The sequence below is a fragment of the Athene cunicularia genome, assembly GCF_003259725.1.
Source record: "Athene cunicularia isolate RWA chromosome 13 unlocalized genomic scaffold, athCun1 chr13_part1, whole genome shotgun sequence".
In the NCBI taxonomy this organism is placed as follows: Eukaryota; Metazoa; Chordata; class Aves; order Strigiformes; family Strigidae; genus Athene; species Athene cunicularia.
The window spans coordinates 4,999,058-5,023,515 of record NW_020799117.1 but is presented as its reverse complement, the minus strand read 5'-3'; the positions used below and the strand labels follow the sequence as shown (position 1 = coordinate 5,023,515).

At 36.5% G+C, this 24,458-nt stretch overlaps 1 protein-coding gene across 6 annotated transcripts in view; it reads left to right on the top strand.

Moving 5' to 3' along the window:
- Nucleotides 1-24,458, top strand: part of FAM13B (family with sequence similarity 13 member B) — a 48,785-nt gene that overhangs the window by 13,212 nt on the left and 11,115 nt on the right. For 3 of the 6 annotated variants that reach the window (XM_026858596.1, XM_026858599.1, XM_026858595.1), the window contains exons 5-17: nt 1,402-1,579; nt 2,187-2,331; nt 4,869-5,026; nt 10,978-11,004; nt 11,760-11,801; nt 12,854-13,009; nt 14,974-15,109; nt 15,345-15,368; nt 18,837-18,904; nt 19,712-19,766; nt 20,165-20,312; nt 22,863-22,928; nt 24,001-24,211. In XM_026858596.1, coding sequence (XP_026714397.1) covers nt 1,402-1,579; nt 2,187-2,331; nt 4,869-5,026; nt 10,978-11,004; nt 11,760-11,801; nt 12,854-13,009; nt 14,974-15,109; nt 15,345-15,368; nt 18,837-18,904; nt 19,712-19,766; nt 20,165-20,312; nt 22,863-22,928; nt 24,001-24,211 — 1,414 coding nt within the window. The remainder of the gene's footprint in view (nt 1-1,401; nt 1,580-2,186; nt 2,332-4,868; nt 5,027-10,977; nt 11,005-11,759; nt 11,802-12,853; nt 13,010-14,973; nt 15,110-15,344; nt 15,369-18,836; nt 18,905-19,711; nt 19,767-20,164; nt 20,313-22,862; nt 22,929-24,000; nt 24,212-24,458) is intronic. The other 3 variants (XM_026858597.1, XM_026858598.1, XM_026858600.1) reach the window with 3 other exon arrangements.

The following is a 24,458-nucleotide window of genomic DNA, read 5'->3' as shown; positions in this document are numbered from 1 at the left end:
TTCTGTGCCTTAAATACTATAGATGTTGACTCTGAGCACATGAAGTTCTGCCCAGTTACTCTTTGGTATTACTGTATATACACAACAGGGAAGACTTTGATTTGATATTAAGGACTAGGATGTCTCAGCTCTCATCTAGAGAGGCAGAGTGACTGCTCATCATCTTCAAACCTCCTTTTCCCTTTCTAACTGATCTGAGAAGAGTTTTTAAATGCACGAGAAAGAAGGGGAGGCCAGTTAGTGTCAATTCTTTTCCTGTTTTGCTTTCCTGATACTTCTTTTATATGGAATTTCACTGTTAGGTACAAACAATTGCAAACTCTTTTGAACCTTGTTGCCTGTAAGGCATACTGGTAATATAACAACTGAGATTTATGGGGAGATATTTTGATGAAGGATATAGTTAAATGGGGGGTGAGAATGAGGAGGTTTTATAGTGATCCTTTTTCAGGTCTGAAATTGAATCGGCAAGCTACAGGCTAAGTACGTGTTAAAATGATTGCATTGACGTCGCTTGTATTCATCAGTGAAGTATCATAAAAGGAAGTAGAGTGTTGAGAATGGGGTGCTTGTAGAGGAAAAAGTGTCAAAGTAGCTTGTCTGAAATGGGGAGAACTTAACTAGCTTTTAAGTTAGCTCTCTATCTCTGGAGCTGTTGCTGTCACGAGCTCTTCTGCGAAACAACTGTTACAGAACAGTGATAAAATGAAAGGATACAGGGTTGCTAGCGCTATGTGATCAGAAACTTGTGTGAGCATTAATTGAGGAAAACATGCTGAAAACTACTGATCGGACCTGCAGGGGAGAATATGGTGGAAATCATTGGTGTAAGTTGTCAATTTCTGCTTCTTTAGAAGAAATAGTTTAATTTATCATTAGGGAAAGCAATCTGATGGTACTGTACTATGGAAACAAGACAGGGGAGGGTTTTTCTTATTTTTTATGTTCCCCTGTCTCTTCACCAACCCTCCAAACCTCTGACATCATTGAATAAGAATAGGAAGTGAGTTGTCAGCCTTTCTTGGAAACATCAGAGAGGAAGAGATGAATCCAGAGACTGAAATGAGAGGATGAGATGCTGGGACAGATAGAATGTTATGAAGTAGTACCACTATAAATGCCCTTCAGATAGGTGGGCTAGATGCTTCAGTTTTTGGGTTTGGGGTGGGTTGTTCTTTTGTTTGTTTTTTTTTTTAAACGTTTTCCATGGAAAAATTTATTATGAGAATCTCAGACTGAACAAATGCAAGTGAAATTCTGAAATCAGGCTGTGGTCTGACCAAATTAGTTGTACTTCAGAAGTAAGTAATTGCTGTTAGAGTCAAAAAGTTGATCAGTATCAAATGTGAAAAAGTAGATGTTTTATTTCTGTGATTAAAATATTTTTATTATATTTTTCAGATTATAATAATGAGGATGAATTTGGAAGAAAGTTGAGGTTCCTCTTGCAGCAGCTTCCACCTGTTAATTACAGTTTGTTAAAGTTTCTGTGTAAATTTTTAGCTAATGTAGCATCGCATCATGAAGAAATTTGGTCGGCAAGTTCTTTAGCTGCAGTCTTTGGCCCAGATGTTTTTCAGTAAGTTAGTTATAAAAGTTCTTGTAGTGTTTTTATGGTGAATTTGGCAGTGTAGATCTGTAGTCTAAAGTCTTTCCTAGTCCATGGGTAACAGTAGCAAGTACACAATATGTTTGGGGTAATACCTCTTTCTGTTCCCCCTCACTCCCTCATCTGTTTTGTCTTACAGTTTTTGCTCAGATCTATGCAGTAGCTTGTCTAATGAGCTGTGTCATTAGAAACCACCGATTTGATTATTGCATTACTGTAATGATACTGAGGTTCTAAATACTTAGATATAGTGTGTAAGATTACTATTTGTAGCAAGAAAGCAGTTCTGGGAGAAAGCTGTTGAAACCCCAGTATACACCTGTACTTGATCTCTGCAGGAATACTTGAATTTTAAATGTTCCTCTTGAAAAGTTAATTGACTAAATAGTTGTTACGTGATCACTTTTAAATATAAACTAGTATAACCTTTATAACGCAGCTGTGTGAAAGTATGCTTAAAATTGTGTGTGTTCAGAATGGGTTGGGGGTAATGGTGTGAGGTGTAGCCCCTTAGTCATAGAAGTCGTTCACGGGAGTTCTTTGGGGAACTAAACTAAACCAGTGTTGAAATCTTTAGCATTTACACAGATGTGGAGGATCTGAAAGAACAAGAAATAGTTAGCAGAATAATGGCGGGACTTCTGGAGAACTACTATGAATTCTTTGAAAATGAAGAGGAAGATTTTTCATCTACTAATGATTTAAGCTCAATAACTGAGCAGGTAAGAATATTTTAAATGGCAATATGGTATCACTGAAGTAACTGTTATACACTCTTTATGTTTATGAAAGATATGTTCAAATATTCTTTAGCATGTCGTTCAGTAGTTTCTTACAAACTGACAAAACCTGGTATTTCTTAAATGCATTTTCTTGACATAGGTATTGTTGCTTTGTAGTAAATACAGCTGTGCTCTATAGAAAATACATAAGAACTAAACCAACATAACCTGCCCAACATAGGTGTTGATATGCTGTATAAACAGTATAGCTTTTTAATTACCTTTTTTTGAAAGGAGAACTGTTTTTTAAACAAATGCAGAATGATGCTGCTGTTGGTCTTGGTCAATAATATTTCTAGGTGTGTCTTAGACGCATGCAGGGTCTTGCACTCCACTTGTTGCTATCAGCCACGGTTCCCTATGGCAAAATTTTAAAGTGGTGTTTCTGATTCTAAGGCTTCAAAATTAGTGGGGAAAAGTGTTGAAATTAGAGAAACAGAGTTGAGCAGAATAGAAATACTCTGGGTTCTGCATTGCCAGATTCACCTGTCCATGTGACTGATGGTATCCATTATCACTCTTGCGCCTTTCCTCACAATTTTAACTTTGTGAAGTAAAATACCAGGTCATGCTGGCATTAATAGAGATTGAGAGTTGTTAGGGAAATTAAAATACGGTAATATGATACAATCTTTTTCTGTTGGCATGTATTTTTAATTCTAACAAGTCGTGGTATATAAGTGTTAATGCGCAGAAGTACTTTTTGTATCATCAGAGCCAGGTTCATAGATTATTAATAAAATCTTGGCTTAAACCCTTCTTCAGAAGTATGGAAAGCTATAAACTGAATTTTCTCATGGTCAGGTGGCTTAACAAATTATTTATTTTCTTTAAAGAGGAAAAAAGGTAAATAACACCAGCAGTTGCTAAGGAAGGTAACAAGAAATACTGACTTTTTAAAGCCCAACTATCCCACAAACCCCTCCTCTAGCGAGACAGGTAAGGCAAGTACTAGGGCAGCTGGTTGCTTGCTCTTCACTGCAGTAGACACCTCACCCATTGGTCTGGTCTGCCAAGCGTGGGCAGCAAGTTCTGGATGGAGCAGCTTCTGCTCTGCTAGTGCTCCGAGCAAAGTGCTGCAGCTTTGCAGTGTTTGCTGTCTTCAGCCCTTCGCAGTAATGTGTCTAGCACAGAGAACTGTCACAGCCCTGCTGCATGCAGGAAGCTGTTCAGTGAAGCTGAGCTGTAACTTTCACAACCTGAGGCTGAGGACTGTCATCTTAGGTTGGGATGACTGCTCTTTAAAGTCTAATTAGTTAATCTATACTCTCGTGCTTTAAAGTTGCTGACTTGTCTCTGGATCATATGCTTTAGCAAAAGGTTTTCCCAAGCACAGCAGCTTGTGTGGTGTGTTTGGTTGGTTTTTCCTCCCTTATTTCGAGGCCTGTTGGGGTGTCCGTTTAATTTCGTGGTGTCTCCACCAGATGTCAACAGTGTGCTTCTGTCGGGTCCTGCTCCCCCCGGGCTACTGCGAGGTTGGGGGTACAGAAGGGCCTTTGTCCCCCTGTGGGTCACTGTCACATCCTCTTGTAATTACAGGGGAAAGTCAGGGATAAATACATTTCTTGCCTTGAATGTAGTGTCATATAATGCATTACACCCCTTTAAAAAAAAAAAAACAACAAACATCTCTCTGCCTTCTATGCAATCTCAAACTTCTAAAGTTTCAATTTTTCTTATTTCAGTGGTTTTGTTTTATACTCCCGTGTCAGATACTATAAAGTGTGTTTTCTTGAGGCAGCTGTTGCTACTTTAACTTTTGGCTTTGCAAGTTTGGGAGACAAGTCATCAACCAGAGGAGCTTTGCAAATCAAGCAGGATCACTTTGTTGTGTTTTACCTTTTTATGTTTTAGACATAGTTGCTTTTTAAAAAATTAGGGTGGCTGTATTGTTTCACTTTTTAAATTGGCTATATTACTGCTTCAGTAGAAACATCTTCTGTATTTGGAAACAAAAAAAGCCCAAAATACACAAGTGGCTTCACAGAAATTTCTCAGTACTCTTGGTCTTACATTTACTTTGATAAGTATTCACTCAGTACATTCAAAGTTTGGAGTCTTAGACTTCTATATTGCCTTCCATTGAAGGATTTGAAAATGCTTCTCGTAGATGAAGACGACTACCTGTGGAGAACAGGTGAATTACCTGTCTTTGGTTTATACCTAGAGGAAGAAAGGTTCTGTGCCTCATGACTTCAGTGTGGCTGGGATTTTGTTGTTTATTGATTCTGCTTCTGTTAATTTACTGCATCAAAGGTGCTTCTCTTTTCAGTTCTTGTCCAATGTTTCAAAACGGTTATGTAGCTCTTATGATATGGAACGTATGGTTTTATATAAGAGCAAGTCTAGTGTGCCTGTTTTTCTCAAACTGAAAAATGTTCTCCTCTTACATGTATGTTGTTTTTATACCCCTTTTAATTCCCTGGACCTCTTAAAAGAACTTTTCAAGCCATTAACTGTGATTAAATCTTTTTTAGATCAATGATCTCTTGGAAGAGGAGGAAGATGTAAAGCTTGAGCAGTCTGAAGAACTTCCAGAAGATGGCACAGAGAAACCTGTTGAAAGGCCAGCTGTGGTACATCTAGATATGACAGGGAGTCTCTCGGATTCCAGGAGTGTTACAGCATCAACAAGGTAACTTGCTTCTGCCTTGGAGTTTGAAGTTTGGAGTATAGTCTATTCTGTCTGGGAGAGAGCTATGAGGCTTTTGAGATAAGTGGTGTGTCTACAAACTGAAGCTTTAGAAGTAGGTGCAGTTCTAGTAGTAGTAAAATATGGGATAAAATAACTATTCCCAAATTCACCAGAGGAGTGCCTGTAGAACTCAGATTGAATTAACTGTGGTGATTTATGCAGAGAAAGGGAAAAAGGGCATATTTTAGTGAAACTGTAAAGTGGTATTTAAACAGTAAATTTTGTAGCAGAAATATAAAAAGAATCTGAATATTGGTAGATGTAAACCCATGGTGTACCATCTTTCCACCACTCCCTTTCAGTGGGAAGTCCTAGGACTATTTCTTGTCACATGCTAGTGAGCAGAGCTATGTCCTTACATGACCCTAATTCTTCTCTAAACCTCTGAGAATGTCTTAGATTTTTTTTTTTTATGCCCAGTTTAGTCAGGTGTTAAATGAGGAAAGTACCTTCTTATTTCACTAGAGTGCAGTGGAATGTATTTCATAACCAATTGCGATGAAGACTTTGTAGATGTGATTACTTCCTGAAAATATGGTAGAGAGAAAAAACACCAGGGACCAAAGAGAACTATATATGAGCAAAAGGATAGTGGGATAATATTGACCATTAATGATTTTTTTTGAACTTAGAGGGTCTAGAAAGGCCTTTAGTAGAAGCAGTGTGGAGAAAAGTTGGAGCACTTCAAAGATGGGTTTGTTTTTTTTTTTTTGTAAAGTTATGGGTTGCTTGCAAGAAAACCTTGATTTGAGGATCCAGAAAGTCTTAATTTGAGTTGAAATGAAGACTCCGGATACTCTGTTTTGTGAAAGTTGGCTTGCTAATATATTTGTAAAACACCTGAAGATCTTCAGTTAATTTAAATTCTGCCAACCAAATTTATGTCAGAGGCTGATGTTTCTTTGTTATGTCAGTGTAGGAGTGACATGACTGGCACCTATGCACAAGTTGAGGTTTAATTTGTTAAATGCTTTTTAGAAAAAAGTTATTAGAAAAATGCATAGAAAGCCAAGGTCTCGCATTGTCCAAACAGGTACATTGGCTGCTGAAGCTGGCGGGCCGTCTGTTAGCCTCAGAGCCAGGCTCTGCAGAGGGATCTGATTGCCGAGGGCCCTGCTGGTAGGGAGCTGTGAGCAGGTTGGGAAGTTGCAAAGCAGGAGTACTGGAGTGGGAGTCAGCTCTAAATTAAGACTAGTCCTCATAAAGGAGATGTGTAAACTTTAAGTCATACTTCCATTTGGAGCTTATTTGTGCTTGCTTGTAATACACAGGTTTATATTTTACTTGCTTGTAGTATGCAAGTTCTTTGTTTTTAAGTCTGCTTTACTTCTACTCAGAGTTTGCATTTTATGGCTAGTGAATTTTACCTTTTCCCCTCAGCAGCCTGTGCTTGGTATGGGCATTGCATGTAAGAACTTGTAGGGAGGGGTGAAGAAGAACCTGTAATAGTGTGACTAAAAGCAGAAGAAATGCAGGGAAAATCACGAGTAAGTTTACTGCCTAAGACTGAGTAGTGTCAAGACTGAAGATTTCAGGTTGAAATCTGTTCAGCTGCTTGGCTACACACTTCCTTCTACTTCATTGCAAGAATTTGTAGAATATAAAATAATGAAACATAATTCTGTTTTGAAATTAAATTCATTCTAGTAGTTAAGTGTGGTTATCAGCAATAAACTGTTCGATTTTGAGTTAAATTAAGAAATAAAAAGTTGCTGCAGTTGGAATTTCTACAAAAGTGCTCCTTCCAATAAAAGTTTTAAAGCAATTTAATTACTCACAGGTATTTAGTTGCTTATGGAATGTGTAAGTGCAGCAGCAGTGACAATCTCAACATGTCTGAGAGTTTAAATTTGGTAGCCTGAAGAGAAAAACACTTTTACTCGATGTTTAGGGTTAATTAAAAACTAATAGGCATTAATTATGGTTGGCATTTTACATAATTTGTGGGGAAGGATAAGGAGGAATCCTGTAGAAGAAGAAAGAGAATTTAGACTGTACAACCAGAACTGCAGGAAACATTTAAAAAAAAAGTAATAATTACAGAGCATGAGAAATTATGCTTTATTAAACTTTAAACCACTATAAATACTGTAAATATTTTTCCAAATTTAAAGGCTTGTTTGATATGCATTAATGGCCTGGTTTTGTTTTAGTTTCTTGATGTAAAAAAAATAAAATTAGTAAATGTTAATGAAGGTTTACTGGGATGTTTATCTTGACATAGGGTGTGCAGCAACTTATAAAGGAAATTGGAGGAGAAGTAGACCTTAAATATAATTCTTGCAGTTCCTTAACCTGGAGATTTGTTGCCTCTTTGCTGTTGTCAGATTTGGGGAACTGAATATCTGCGTATTTTGGTCTTTTTGTGGAGACAAGGAAAAGAACGCTGAGGTTGCATGGTCTGCATGTTAAAGACTTGTTATTTTGATTCATACAATGGGTTATATGACCTTTCTTCTAGTTATTTGTCCTATAACTTGCTTATAATTTTGCTCACTACCTTTTTTTTCTTTACTCATTTTGTTTGTTCTTCCTGAAACATATGACCTTCAAGCACTGCATGGTGTTAATTTGACTTTGAGTTAGAGAGGAATCTGGTGAGAATGTGGATAATCATTAATGCAGTTTGATTTAGTGGCTGCTTGAAAATGGTATTTAATATAAACCTGTTGAGCATTCTTTAAGCCCGATACCCAGTCAGGGAGCATTTGTTGCAGACAAGTTAACACTGTGTACGTAAAGGAAACATCCTATTCTCCGTATTTACCAGAAGCCTTTTCCCCATGGCACTTTCGGTTTTGCTGTCCTGACTTTTGTAGGAAAGAATTACTGACTCAGCGTTGCAGCTGACTTTTAAGACATGCCGTTGAAATAATCACTTTAGAATCCTTCACTGTCGTTATTCCAAATTTTTCATCACCGTGCTTTGCCAAGCAGTATTGGCTTTACTTTTTGCAGTTCATCTCAAATATTGTCAGTCAGAAGCCTAATATAAAAAACTCTTGATATGTTCTTTGGGCTTTTCAAAATTATATGTGTAAAAATATGAGATATGACAAGTAGTAAGTTCTGTAAACAGTTAGCTTTGTCTATATTAAGTGGAATTACAGGGTGACATCCTCACTGCTTGTATGATATTTTTGTTAACCCTTTTCTGTTTTAATTAGCTCTGATCAGTGAGGCAGGCAATAATATTAACAGCAACGAAGTGAGACAAAATGCGTGTATAGTAAGGCTGGCTGACTGTAACAACTGCCTGAATTGCTAGAAAATACATTATTATTTTAGTTTAACACTCTCTTTCCCATCCAAATACTTGTCCCTACTTCCATCCTAGAAGATCTCTGAACAACATGTTGGGAAAGCTTTCAAGTGTTGATTGGGCAGCTTATTGTCAGGAGTGACCTCATGTTGCAGTCTATTTCTATTTAGACTGCAGGGTTTAGTGCAGCACTCCAGAAGTACTGTCTGACAAGCAGCCATTGAATCCCAGCAAGCAGTATGCATAACCAGCAGCCAACATCACGCTTTGCTGTTTTCCAAATGAAGCATTTTTACATGAAGTGCTCATTTGGAATAGCAAAAATAATCAGAATGGCCTGTAAAGTTCTGCTGCACAGGTAAATATATGAACGGAAAAATGTTGCTTTGATAGGATTGCAAATAAGACTTTTTGTTAACTTTATGTGAGATTAAATGTATTTTGGAGAGATATTGTGAAATGAAATAATGTCACAACTGATTTTTTTTTTTTAAAAAATGAGAAATAAGAATCTTTGTACAGCCAGTAAATTACCAAGAAAAAACATTTCAAAGTTTATCTCTAGTTAATGCTAGATGTATTTTTCTATCTTAAGGCATGTTTTTACTAGGACTTTTTATGGGTAGGGAGACAGTACAAAAGGGATTCTCGGGAGAGGGTTAGCACTATGAAACAAAGATGTTTACCTTTCTGTGTCTTGCTGTGTCATGCTGCGTTAAGGCTCTGTGTAGCAGTGTAAATTACAGCTTTAAAAAAGTATCCTTGAGCTGTGGTACACTGGTTCGGAAGTTGTAATGTATTTTCAGGTTAGAGCGATTGACACATTTCTTTCAAAAAGTGCTTAATTGCTAAAGAGATTAGTTGAAGACGTAGGATAGTCTTTACGTAGTAAGAGGATTCTTCAGGCTTTGTAATACTGCTGATTTATGCACATCTTTTGCTGAGTACCTTTAATGCACCTAAAGGTGTTTAATAAAAGCACCAGTGAACAATCCTTTGCTGGGGTCTGAAGGTTATGCACTAAGATGGAAAATTTTATTGTGAACCACGTCTGAAATATTTTGGATTCTTTGGAGATGAGTTTGATTCTCTTCACTCTTGACACAGTTCCTCATTGTCTCAAGTGGTAGAATAAAAGGATTCCAGGTTGTCACAGTTTCCTATAAATAGTGTGTGTACTTGTGCCCTTGACTGATTTTTTTTTGCTCTCTTTTACAACTAGAGTGTTGCAGTGTTAGGTGCTCTGATTGCCTCCCCCCTCCCCAATTTATCCTAGGAGTGACTGTGTTTTACTAGTAAATTGATCTAAATGTGTACAACTATGTATAACTACTTTTAGAAAGCAAGCATACCTTTTATAATGCAGCTCTTCTAGAATTTACTGAAAATACTGACATTGGATACTTAAAACCACTGTTTTTGTGTGTTGAAATCTTACTGGTTTTGTTCTTTGAGATTCTTGCTCATGGCCCTCCTCTATCTTGTTCATGAAGCTGAACTTATTCACAGCTTCGTGTCTTCATTTTTTTAATTTCAAGTATTGTCAAAACAAAAATTGCTTATCAGTAAACTTAAACACTTTGTGTAAGTAGTAGGAGTATGCTGAACTATGCACAGAAATATCAATGGAATGTAAATATCTTAAGTTGTAAACATCTCCTTACCATTTGTTTGTTTGAAACTCCCCCCCTGGAATCAGTGTGTTCATCCTCAGTGTTTGATCTGGCAGCTTTGAAATGAGTGGCTACAGATCGATCTGGCTTCTACATCAGGTGTTTTAATTTCCCGAAGCTGTGTGGCAGTGTCTATTTTGAAATAGTAGTTTAGAGCTGCCTGTTCTGTCAAAGCATTTGGAATAGATCTGCATTGATTTTTCACCTAGACAAATCATAAAGTGAACTTGATTAAAAATCAAATTTCCTTAAAAAAAAAAAAAATTAAAACTTTTGTGGGCACCTGTTCGTTCAGTTATTACATGATGGTGTTTAAACACAGTGCACTTTGATACTGGCCCAGTACAAGTTAAGGCGAAAGGGCATAATTATTTTAAAATAAATAACCACTTTCCTTATCAGCTAGTGTTTGTTTAAAAGTCCTTTGTTGCTCGTGTTTCATCTACTTAGAGAAAGAAAAAATAGAAAGCTTGCTTGAGGTGGTCTAATTATTTTACCTCTCTTGTGTTGGAACTACTAATAAACTTGATAAGGTCTAACCAAGATATATTCTTTGCTGTATTAAAACTATTCTTGGGTAAGCAGAGAGACTATCTACATTTTGAGCACAAGCAAGACTAATATCAGTCAAAACTATCTTGTGGTGGCAGTACCTGTTCAGTTCTCCAGTGGAGTGGCAAGCTCCCTTGTATTTTGAGAGTTACTTTATACATTCTTGAAAATAATATTTAAAGTCAACTTTGGCTGCCAGCAGTGTTGTTGCATGTTAAAGAGTAGACTAAAATTTTATTTTTCAGCTTTTTGAGCTTAGCTATATATAACAGGAAGAAAAAGCATTTACTTCCCTCCCAACCTCCTAGTTGAAATAAAGTTAGTATTTATTTTTTTCTGAATAAGGCATGTAAGTTGCAACTCATTGCTGCTTACAGTAGAGTTTTTTCTTTTATTTTTCTTAGCATGTTTACTGTTCCTTTGTCTAAAATGTAATTATACTGTTTAATATGATCCAAATTCTGTCATTATAATGGAAAATTGAAGAGGGAGTGAATACATGAGTTAACTTCCTTGAACTCACTTGTGTTAGTTACACAGATTTCCACCCTTCACTCCCCTAGGAGTTTAACATTCTAGGCTGAAGTGGCTTGTGCTAGATTTCCAGATGCTTTACAGATGGCTAGCTGGTGTCTCAAAACCTCGGGAAAGTACCTGCCCCGCACTTGAAATGTAGCTGTCCTTGGAGGGTGCTGCAGATCTGTTGAACGCTGCAGAATAAAATTATGCAACAGTCTGACAGGGAAGAACTTCTGTGAAATTGCAACTGTGGAGGAAAGCAGAGTAATTTGGAATTTGCTTTAGGCAGCAAGGTTAAAATCTGCATTCTTAAGCAAGGTGTCAGGAAGTCTTTGGAGACTAAGTGATTAGTATTTCTCATGGGAAAGACCGTAGATCTGAGAGCTTATAGCTTCATAATATACTGAGTATTGGCTCTTGAGAGACAGAAATCTGCATTGCTACTTCTATAACTTTCTGCCTCATGATGGCATTCTTTAAGATTTCTTCATCTGAATAATAGAGGGGTTGCAAATCCATGTTTTCTTTACATATTTATTCTATGTTTATTGGCCGAATTACATGGAGTCTTTAGGTATTTTCTAAGTTGCTTTCTGGTGACTTGAAGACTTTTATTTAGTGTGATGAAGTTTTTGCATTACATTAACTTATTTCTTCTTTATTGCAGTGCTCATATCTCTCCCATAAGTATCTTGCCAGCCTCTGCAGAGTAAGTATAATGAAAATACAAAAAGTGTTTGAATTGTGTGGTTACTAGAACAGGCAGAGAAGATATGTCTTCTTTCAAAAAAAAGAAATGCAGTAGGTTTCATTACAGTTATGAATGAACATATTTCAGTGTGAAGTGTTTCACTTGTGACGTTTAACACTAATGCAGGAGAAACCTGATGTCTGTCAGTGTTGTTGACTGCAGAAGCATGGGAGCACAGTATGGTAAAATCTAGATTCCAAACCACTTTGGTTTTATGCTTAGATACATCATAGGCGTTTCACTTAAAAATTATGATGGCATACACATTGTATTTTCAGCAACATTGTATTTTAGCAACTTCTAGTTGTTAATATAGAGTACAGCTGAGTGGAATTGCGTGTACAAATGTGGAGAATTAACACACAATTCCAGAGTTCAAAATGGGCTGAAAGAGTTCAAGATTCTTACTACAGTAGAGTGTTTTTATAGGCCTAATTGCATATTTAGGATGAGCTGGCTAAGCAGCACTCAACAGAGCAGTTTTTTTTTTAAAGAATGCAGCTCTTCTCTTGATGTATCTGAGTATATCCTGTATCCTTCATCAGGTACTTGCTCATTGTCTCTGCTGTTCGTTAGCTCTTGCCTTTTAAGATTACAAACTCATTCAGGAGGGGTTTACAGCCAGCTGTGCTGGAGTGGTACCTGCTCCAGGGTTGCCTCTAACCCATTATAGATACAGGATTTTTCTGTCATGTTAACATATTAGGCTTTTATGAGTGTTTGTTTATAGTTATATAAAAAAAAAGGTAGTCATTGTAGTGTGTTGATTACTCTTAAAATACTGTTAATAGACTTTGTAATATTTTATGTCAATTTTATGAAATAAAAGATAGTAGGTGCAGTAATTTCCACTGCCTTTTTGGAAAAGTTAGTCTCCTTTTGCCTTGAAGTAACTGCCATCAAGGATTCCTGTTGTGTGTGAAGTTTTTGTTATCTCTGCCTTTCTGCATAGTTGATCAATGCAAAAGGAGAGGTTTTTATGTAAATTTTCTGTCTTTTTTTATGTTTAGTATTTTAGAAAGAACAATTAGAGCAGCTGTGGAACAGCATCTTTTCGACCTGCAGAGCAGCTTAGATAACGATCTTAAACATATACAGCAACACAGACTGGGCTGTAACAGTGAAGCAAAAAATCCCAGCGGGGATGAGGAAGGATCTAACAACCAGTAAGATTTTGTTGTATCTCTAATGAATTCTATAGTATTGTACATATTAACTCCTCCAAAACAATCCCTCACCTCAACCCAGAGCAAAAGTTAGGACTTAAATTTAATTTTATAATTAAATTTATCTCATTTTTCTTAAATAAATTTATCCCATATTTTAAACTAAATCAACTTCCATCACTTGCCAGTAATCAACAGGTCTTGAAGCAAATATTTTAAATAGATTGTATAGCTAAAAATGTTGTGAAGTATAACTGCTTCACTGATGAATTCTGTGCAAGTAGCCCAAGAACTTGAATTTATGCAAGTGCTTTCTTTATCTCACTGATGTTACTTCTGACACAATTTTACCCTATGAAAGCTTTTGTAGATACTGTTGGCAGTTTCTTTACCCCTATCTTTCCACGTCAGCATAGCTTTTTTACTGCTGTGGCTGCCAATGTCAATGAAATGGCTAAAAATGGATAGAACAAGCACTGTGGGTCTGTTTGCATGGAGTTCCAGCCTCATTTGGTCAGCTTTTATTTTTATTGCAAATCTTGCCATGTTACGAGTTCAGTGATTGCCATGGCAGCATTGAGAAGCTGGTACATTTTGGTGCTTTATTAAAAATAGTCATGATTAATACCCAAACTCCAAAAATGTGTAGTTAACACATTTTAACATGTTAACACATTAACACAGATACCTAAATTCCTTTGTTGCTCAGAGCTTGAAATACATGAAGTATTCAGAGACTTGAATGCTTGTTTCTAAATTGTTCAGTCTTTACTGTTTTTAGAAGTCTTACCTGTGACAAGAGGTTGGGCTGAAGTTAGCAGTTGACCATAAAAGTAACAATCATTGCTGGTAATAATCAATTAAAATTGAATTTTAGTGTTAGAGATTTAATGTCTTTGGGTAATTGCCTGAAAGACCTGTTGTAGCTGAATTCCTTCAGTTACAGCATAAGTGTTTTAAAGGTTGGCTGACTTCACAGAAGCAGAGGCTAAAAGTACCATCACTACACGTTTGGAAGCAATATACTCTTCTGGCACAGTGACTATTTCAGATGCTTCTGATCATCGTTCCAATGTGGATTAACCGTAATAGAGGATACATGATCGTGTTCTTGAAAGAGGTCGTCTGGGTGCTTTAAAACAGTGCTGCCAGCAGACTGTGCACAGGGCAAATTCACAGTTAAATGAAGAACTAAAAAAATGCAGTGATCCAGTGCAGATTTCTTCAAAGTAATTTAAAATAAGTGCTGGAGTTAAAATGTTAGTTTCTGAACCAGCCTGTTTAGTATCTACACTATATATCTGATGGAGGAGGAGCATTTTTAAAAATAGCTTGGAATTCTTTGTGAGTGAGGAAAAGGCAAGGAAGTCAAAGACTTGTGATGAATTACAGAATCAAGTGGTAACAGGGATGGTGGCACATAAAGAGTATATGGACATAAATGTGGTGTAAGTTAGTTTTACTCTGGCTCTACTGTTACAAGCCTTAAGTTGATTTCTGCAAAGATTAAATGTTAGAAATAATGGAATTTCTCACTGAGGGGAACACAGTAATTCTACCTATAAACTAGCTGGCTCACTACTGAGAGGAGTCATTGCTTCTGCCTGTTGGCACTTTTATTTCTTAGGTCAGCATAGTTAAGTGGGGGATTTATGCCTGACCCTTAATACAAGAATCAAATAAATACATTTTGATGTGTCTATCATATACCATTGTAGAAAACCTCAGAAGCTACATAAATAAAGTTGCTTATAGATTACTAAAATTGTAGATATTAACCAGTATCTTTTGTCAGGATAATTTGTTAGGGGGAAAAAAAAACAAACCAACACCATTACCCTGATTTTTGCTACTGTTAAGGAGAGGGGGAAAAAAAAAAAAGACGGTGTGCTTTGGTTTGGATTTTTTTTTTCTTTTAAAGGTGGAGCAACAGGTTGCTAAAAGCTTTCTGTTCTTATCTTTAGGAATGATGTTATTGAAGATAATGACACTGGTAGCAGTGAGAACACAGGAGACTGCTCTGAAGTATTGGTTTGCACAGATTTAGACAGCGAAGCTATGAAACATGATACTGTAACTGAGGAAGAAGAAAGTGTTCAGGTGAGAGGAAGAACCTCCTGGATAGGAAAACCATAAATTGCTGTGACTTCAGCAAAGTGCTTCAGAGATCCAAGTTTTCCTAATAGCTCTGATATAGCCTTACATGGCACTGTTGCTCTGTGCAGTTAATTGCTTTTCTGCTGTGCATGTTTCGTAGACAGGCAGAGAAATTTTTGTGTACTCTGGTGCAGCTTGTTTGGAACCTGACTAATGTTTTTCTGTTGGTCTTTCACAGGTAGCAGCCCTTCCTCCTGCTCAGGTAAGTCAGTGCATCATCAAGCATAGCACAAGTTAGAACAGTATCTGTGTTAATAAAAGCTTCCTGAGCAGCAGAAGATCTGGAGCTGTGGTTGTAGCATAGCCCACAGTCAGTCACACCTTTTGCTGTATCAAGAAGGGGTAGAAGTAACAGTCACTTTGAGATTCTGCAGCTTCTTGACTGCTTGTGCTAGAAAGGTGTGGTTTTATAGTTAGCTAATTACAGCCTTTTCTCACTGTTTCCAGTTTCTTATGTGGTAGGCATAGGTGTCTGTTCTTTCCAACACATCTTCATCTCCTTTCTACTTCAAAGAGATTTTGTTGCTTCTCTTTGGACCTGTTTGCTTAGATGTTTGACTTCTGCTGTGCTGATAGCTTGTGTCCCTCCATGCTGATGGGTACACTTAGAATTCTTACACTTGAGGTGTTCAGCAAAAGAAAAATGAAAGAGAATTAGCCTTGTGATCTCCTGAAGAGGTTCAACGCTTAATATTGTCATCTTGAAAAGTATCAGGATTGACCATTTATATTCCAAAGCAGAAAAATCTGTCTAGAGTGCTGCATGAGTGCATATTAGGATGTGATGCTAACATGCTTGTAAAAAATAAAACTTAGTTGTGTTGTTTAAAAACAGCTTCTCTCAGAGCGTACAATATTAATGATACTTGAAGTTGCTGAAAGTTGCAGAAAATTAGAAAGAAACACAAATCGGAAAGCAACTGAACATATAAATGACAAACCACAGGATAATCGAGTGTCACAGATTTAATTTTGGCTTTGCTTTTACACATTATACTTGAATTGAACAGCTACGTGTCACTGAAAGAAGCCAGTATTGCATACAGTTTGAATGGAAGCCCAGTATTGTAGCAACTGTAAATGTTGAAATAATTGTTTGCCCTGTACAACAGAGATGCCTCAGCTTTGCTTTGAGCTGCAAATTATTAGATCTTCAACTACAGTCAAATGTGAAGGCTTGAATGTATGGCCTGAATTTGTAATGATGGCCTGAACTGTACCAGCATTTTTTATTAGCGAGCAGGCATCAGTCTCTTATTCAGGGTATCTTTATGTGTTCAAGTGATGCTGTAAAATATGTGCTGACAAAAAATGAAATCAAGTAATATGCAAGAGAACATAGCTTCTACCACTCTGTATGAAATAACACATATGCAGCTGTCAAATAAGCACTTTGAATGAAAAATTCAAGTTAGTTCCTTATTTACTAGATAAAACTCTTGTTGTCATAAATCTAAATGATGATTCTGTGGGTAGAGAGCTTTGTTATACGTGTGTAGAGTACTTTCTACAATGGTTTTTAGCTTCTTGCCTGTGAGTCCATAAATCTTTCTGAGGGTTTCCTGAAAGATAACTAGATAAGCAAACCTATTGTTCGTAGACTTAAATTAACTAGAAGAATTTAATGGGTCTGTGAACTTGAAAAGATAGTAACGGATGCCTTAGCATAGTGAAACTGTGAGTCTTGTCTGGAATCTGTGTTTTTATTAAAACAAAATGTTGCCGTAGCGCTTTTCGCTATTGTAATGTATTCTTCTCGTAGCCTTCTGTTTGCTTTCGTGGATCCCAAATGACTCTTGAATCACCTAACAAGCCAAACTTTTCAATTGTTCTTGCTAAACTGGCATACTGTTTTAGAATCCCATTCTGTAAATTAAAATTTCACAGGATGTATTGATTGTCCAAGTTCTTTCCTGATGTATGAGTGTCAAATCTCATGATGATAAAGCCCCACTATTGGATTGTTATCCTATAGCACAAAGTGCCCATGATGTTTAAATTAGTATTTTATCCAGATCAGGTGAATAATATGTTTGTAAGAACTCACAGGGTAGAAATCTGTATTTCTGCCATGAGTCTTTTTCTGACTGTCTGTTGTAAGTTACCTTTTACTGGTAGTATTTGTGTTAGGTTTTCAGATGAAAGCCTTCAAAAGCAGTAGAGAATGAGTTTCTCATATTAATTCCTAACGCTTTATTTCCTTCTGACTTCCTAGTTAAAATATATGCTGAGCTTTAGAAATCAGAACTCGGAAGATACAAACGTAGATGGAGAAACAAAAATTGCAAATTGGTGGCTTTTCAATGCATTTTTATGCAATTTCAAAGATTTCAAAGAACAGCTGAGAAATGTGAATTTCACTTGTGAAGTCTGTGTACTTCAGAGTTCCAAGCACGTTACTGTGCTGAGAATATAAAGGGGAACAGGATGCTTGGGAGCGCGTGGTCCTGTGTAGATGCACTTTTGTTGTCATACCTGATGTCATTCTTGGCCTTTTTTGCTTTTTGATATATTTCTGTCAATTAATTTTGGTGGTAAGGTGGCATTCTGGGGTGAAGTTTTGGGGTTTTTTAGATGTGAGTTTCTACCTTCTTGTTAATACACCATTTCAAGTGTTACTGGAGAGTTGTATCTTTCAGGGAGATGTTAAAGGGAAATGAGAGGAGTTTGAGGGACATGTAGGGTTGTAGGACATGAAAGATGAGCACGTTGGCTCTCCTTTGGATCTGAAATGGAAACGGAAGCAGCTGTTTCAACGACCACAATAAGTGTGACTTGCACAGCTCATCTCCAGGGTGGAAATTACCTGCTGGAGTAAGACAAAGGCACTGTAATTAAAAATTGTTTCCCTGAATTGGAATTTGATTTGAGGACTGAAATAATGTAAACAGAATAACAGAGTTTTGTCTGATAAGGGTGAATATTACTGTCAGCAGTGTAAAACTGGTGACTGTTACATATATTTGAATTCTCCAGGTAACTTTATTTTCTATTCAGACATTTTAAAGATAATTTGTGAGAACTTCTTGAAGTCTGAAACCAAATGTAACCTGTTATTTTAAAATTACAGACTATATTTCACATTCCTTATATTCCCCCAAATAAGATACTTTTTGAAGAAATAAGTACTGGGCTTTGGTGTAAATACTTAAAGTAGTCAGTTCTTTGCCAACTTTTAGTGAACAAAATAGTGACAGGCACTCATCTGAACTTGTTTTGTGAGATGGTGTCATAGAAATGCCAACATTTCTTCATCCCCTTCCAGTTCTGTTGCTACTTTATTTAGTAACAGGGATTAGCAGCTCCTTTTAGAAAGTCTGTCAGACTTGTTTCATTTCATATATGCTGAGCACAAGTCTACATCCAACTCAGTTATTTTCGAGACTAGGATATACTTACTGCCACGTAACGTCATGCTATGATTTGCAGTAGAACTGTTGGTGTTAATATTTAAGAGAGAATAAAAAATGGTTTGTCTGTCTTCTAGTGATTAAAACACCTGGTTACTGGCTTCACTTTAGATGTAAAAAAATTGCATGGTTAGAAAATAAGATTTCCAAAGCTGTGCTTTTAGTTCTTGAGGGTGTTTTGTGGTCAGTGATGATTACAAAAATGTTTTCAGCTGAGAGTGCCATTCCCAAATCTTTCTAAACATACATTTTGCCAACAGACTGCAGACGTATTATTGCAACCATGTGATAAAGATGCAGATGTTGATGGAGAAAATAATAGTGAAAGGTATGTATTTTTCTTTTGTTTTCTTTCATTCTACGTGGCAGAATGTGTAATTTCAGTTTTGTAAAGTGAGTGTACCAAACTGATCTGTGACAACACAGCATAACACAAGGGAGGTGAAATTAAAGATACAACTTTTCACATGTGAAAACAGGAGAAAATGGAGTTACCCTTTCATAATGGTGATATAGAAGGCATGGAATTTCATGCACTTAAAAGGGAAAATAAGCATGAGCCTATATGATTGAGATAGATATAGATAGATATATATATATATCTCTCTCTCTATATATATATATATAAAAAATGATTTTTTTTTGTGAACAACCCTATGTTCTAGGCAAGAGAAATAGAAGAAGAAAAAGTTACTTACTTTCAAATATTTTGGCACATTTCATTGCTCTTAGTGATTGAAGAATTAATGCTGGTAATAGTGACTAGCCAGAAGACTCTTAAGTTCATTTGCAGTTTGAATTCAGCACTGATCAAAATTTGAATTAAAAATATTTACTCCCAGTTTGAGAACAAGGGTCTGAGCTGTTTGTGTTTCCAACTTGGTTCAAGTCCAGTTGTTGTTTACATGCTTCAGCTTGAAATTCTGTGTGAAGAGCAAAGGTGAGGGTGCCAGGTTGGAAACGGTGTAAGTTTTGCTCCCCAGAATTTTAATTATTCCTTTAAGGAAATACATTGCGTATATGCTAAAACTGAACTAGGATATGTAAGAATAAAAAGTAAACGGAATGTATAGTATTTACTGCCCATTAAGAACTTGTATTTAAGATTTTAACTATGTGCGTGTTTTCTTTTTAGGCAAAATAGTATATTGCTTGGTGACAATGATAGCATATCTTCAGAGATGTTTCTGGTAAGATTATGGTTTAATTTATATACAGATACACAGTGTCTTATGAACTCGCATGAAATACACGAAGAAAAACAGTAAATGTAACTTTAAGCGTCTTATGTTGATGGTCTGCTGCGAGGTTTGCAAAACCTCTGTTGGAGATCTCATCTCACTCCACAGAAACTTTTGGCAGCAGAGCAAGCTTATACCTAAGCACCTCATGAAAGGAATGTTTTGTAATGCAAAAAATTGACTACTACTGGGGGTGTGGGGGAAGCTTGTTTATAATTCCTTGAGTTAAGGAAGAAGAACATTTTTTTCAGAAAATTTCCAGAAATTCTGGAATTGGCACTGATTAAGTATCTGACTTCGGTTGCTAAATAATAATAAAATTGTTCTGTTATTTTATTTAAATACAGGATTCAAGTAGCAGGAGTTGTGATCTTAACGCAAATACTGATTCAGAGGTGTCGAGGGATGGCAATGTTAATGTTTCTGAGGAAGCTCTGAGTGTCCAAGTACCACGACTGGATCTGAAGAATGTATCTGATGGTGACAAATGGGAAGGTAATTTTCACCCTTTAGCTCACAGTATAGTATAGCTACTAATGATGAATACAACACCTGACAAAGTAGAAGCAGCAGACAACTTATGATTTTTTTCTTTACTTCAACCTGAAGAATACATTCCTATACACATGGTAAGATTGACCAAGTCATGACATAGCTCCCATCTTGTTTCTGAACTATCTGCAACTTAAGAACCATAAAAAACAGTCAAGAAAAAATAGTCAAAGGAGCAACTAAAGAAAGCAAAAAAGCCTGTTTCATGCTAGAGGGATATTTTTAAGTGACTTATGGTTCCCAGGACCTTGAGTCTCTCATCCAAGTCCTTAAAAATGCTTTCTCTGATTATGCTATGTAGTTAATATTCACACTGTCTTGTTTGTTGCTTTTTTAAAAAAATTACTCAAGTTCTAATACTAGCTGAATTTGACTTAAAATCACTAAACTACTAAACACAGCAATTCTTATTTCATGTATTCTGAAAAATCTGTTGTTTGTTTTATTTTAAACATCAGGAATGTCAGATGTTGGTTTCCATATCATTGGACAACTTGAAACAGCTTTGAATTTTCAAATAAAAGTTTAAAGTTGCAGATGGATATTATTTCTGTGCCCCTTCTCCCCCATTTGTTTGGATTTTAGGAAAACCAGAATATTTGAAACTTAATTTTCTCTTGGGGCAGGATTCCTTACATTTGTGACCTTATTCTTTATGGCCTTCCAGGTTTAGCAAGCCCTTAAGCTTGTGACTTTACTGAACTTTGCTGCTCAAATGTCTAGTAATAACTGTTTAGACTGTTGTTTTACTTGTGTAAAAACATAACCCCTTTGTAACCAGAGCAAAACACTCCTGTCAGTATCTTCTTTTCAAAGTACTTATCTTTTTATGTGTTCCTTATCCTGTCTCCTCTGCCTGGTGTTGATATTCTGAATCATCACACCTTAAAAAAAAAATGCAAGTGATACAGTTTGCCAAAATACTGTGAACTGTTCCTGACAGTACAATGGCCACAGTCCACTTATTTACAATTTTAAAAACTTGTAAGTGGACCTTGGTAGATAAATACAGATCTCCTATGCAGGAACGAGGTTTTGACTTCCAACAGGCTCTTCCAGTGACAGCTATTCTTTGAGATGCCTGTAAGTGTTATGCTCAAATGTCAGTAAGATACTGGTGGCAAAGAATGACTGCACTTAACTTCTGCTTGCTGTGTTATAAATATTAAAATTGGTGAAGTGTACTTGGAATGTGTGTAGCTTAACAATGCAGCACATAGTTGTAGTCTGTCAGCACATAGAGCTTTGTCCTGAAGCTCAAATACTGATGTTATTGGTAATTTGTCACCAGTGTTGCCTGTTTTCCAAATTAATTGCCTGCATACTTCCCTTTTAACCCTTTTACAAATGATGAGGTTTGCAGCTTGTGATTGGTTTAGATTTGTAAAATATTTGCTGATTGGCCTTCTTGAGCTCTAGCAAACTGTATGTTCAGAGTATGTCGTGTCAAATAGAAGTAAATTTGCAGGCATCCAAAGACACTGAGTCCAGATTTTGATTCTGGTGGCCCAAGTTAATAAATCTGCCTAAAGTTTAAAAACAAAAAAATCCTACTGACATGCTCAGTGTTTTATTTACATTAATTGCTTACTTGCACATTACATTTTTTTCATCCTCTATTTGTGTTAATCTGATTTAATATGTATTCTCAGAAGGTTTGTGGCTTCCATTTTCATTATTTCCTTAAATCTGCTCATAAAACTTGCTTTGTTTTTACTTACCCAAATAGCTTTATGACCCTTACTTTGAAAAGAAAGTAGCATATGTGTATATAAATTTAGCTTACAAGCTTCTTGGTAGTAAAAACATGATTTTTTGCAAGAGTTGTTCTTTCATTGCAAAATATTTTAACTTTGGCTGTTCTTCAGTCCTGTTTAGATGGTTATTAGGATCTCAGCCTTCCAAGGCACTTCAAGCCCTTGTGGCATTCCGTGGAAGTAGATTGGCTTTGTAAAGAAATCTATGCTAGTCTAAATCTTGTTACAAGATTTGGGTTGTTAAGGCCTGTGTGATAGAAAACTTAAAGGTCTGTTGCCAACGGAGTTCTTGAAAATGAACATCAAATGCTTACTGGCTTAAGGCAAAAATGCAGATCAGTTAATCTGTATTTGAGTATTTTTTCTGCATTTGTCCTGCTTTTTGGAAATCACCACCATCTCTTATTTATGAGCTGTGAGCAAAAACATATTTAGACCTTGTCTTTTGTTAAAGTGAGGATGCATGAGACTCTTATTAAACTACAATAAGTCTTTACTATTCCTGTGTCAGTTCTTTGTAAACCTTTTCAGTAAAAAGCTCAAATTCGCTAAGGACTGAGCATCCTTACCTGCCATTGAAATTGCTTGGAAGCTGAGAGTGCTCAGGGCCTGGCCCAAAAACTGGGATGTTTTTCCCTAGTACTGTATCTTCCTGCTTTACATGTTATGTATAGTTTGTTCTGACTGTGCTGTGTGTTCACTTTAGTATTTTTGCCATTCTTTTTCATTTTATTAGCGCCATGCCCTATCACTTTTCCCCTCATTGATTTCAAAACAATGCATCTGCAGAGAGAAGGGGAGGGTAAGTATGGTTCGCCATACGTTCAGTTATCTGCCTTTTGATAGTTTATGGTTTGCTTTCTAACTAACCCTTCACCTGCTGTCCTTTATATCTTGGGAATGTTCTGATCTGCAAAGTTTTCGTTTACTTTTTTCTAAAAGTTCCCTTTCTTGTTCTGTGTAAACAGGCAAGATTATAGCTTAAAAACAAAACAAAAAAATCCCAGCAACACTTAGTAAATGTACAATGGAAAGCAGGTACAAGGGTTATTTTTTTAAAGATTACGTTGTGGGTTTTATTGTTGTTCTGCACACTTTGAACCCAGTTTTCAAATTTCTGATTTGAACTGGAAAATAAAGGCAACTCTCTGAAAGGAGAAGGGGGGTGGGGTTTTAAAGGGCCTGGAAGGCCATGTCAGCTTTTTGTTAGACAGCAAGAAAACTGTATCTGAGAATTGTAAGGGATGTTAGCAACTAACTTTTTATAGGGATTTAAAAGAAAAATTGATTGTTTTGGAATCCCCTGCCTAAAAGAAGTCACCTTGCCCAAATTAAGAAATCTCTTTTTCTCAGTGGTGTCAAGATGGATTAAAACTTAAAAACCCAACAACAGTCCTTTAAAAAGACTTAAGCAAATGGGTATTGTTGCCTAAAGATTTTTGTCAGGCTCACCTTCTTCAAAACTAAGAGGACAGTCTTTCAGAGTACATGTGTAAGGTATGAAAATTAATTTCCACCGCAAAATACTACAATGAACAATAAATATGTTCTTCTGACTTTGGATTTCTGATAAGTAAATAAGGCTCTCCTACACTGCTGAACTGTTCAGAAATGCATACGCCCAAGATACACTTTGAAAAAGGGATCCTAGTGTGCATACTTCATTTCAGTATCTTTTTCTTTCAATTTTTATATGACAGAATTTGTAGCTTTCTGATGTATTTCAATGTTTTTATTCACTTTGTATATGACACCACATCCTTTATAGCATACAAGACTAAGCATTGGGTACGCATTTTTTGTTTCCTTTTGACTCTTGTTTATAGTTCTGTTAACAGAGAAGTACCATTTTGTGTCCCTTTTTTATCTTCCAGATCCATTTCCTGCTTTCAAATCTTGGCAGGAGGACAGTGAATCTGGAGAAGCTCAGCTTTCCCCGCAGGCTGGAAGGATGACTAATCATCCGTTGGAAGAGGACTGTCATCCGATACTGTCACATCGGAGTTTGGATTTTGGGCAAAGCCAACGTTTCTTACATGATCCAGAAACATTAGATTCTTCATCCAAAGCACTTTCTTTTGTTAGGTAGGTGTTTGATGGGTGTTGGGGCAGGAGATGTTACTGCCAATATGTAAATACAGCTGTTTAAGAACTTCATGGGTTTTCACGATATGAATTAACTGAAGACCAAGGTCAAATGTAGCATTATGTGAGCATGGACTGTTCTGCCTGCCCGGGAACTGCCATAGTGAGCCACACCAGAGGTTCATCTGTCTCTCAAAGTGGCCACTGGCAGATGCTGAGGGAGAGGATAAAAATAGGGCAAGGTTGC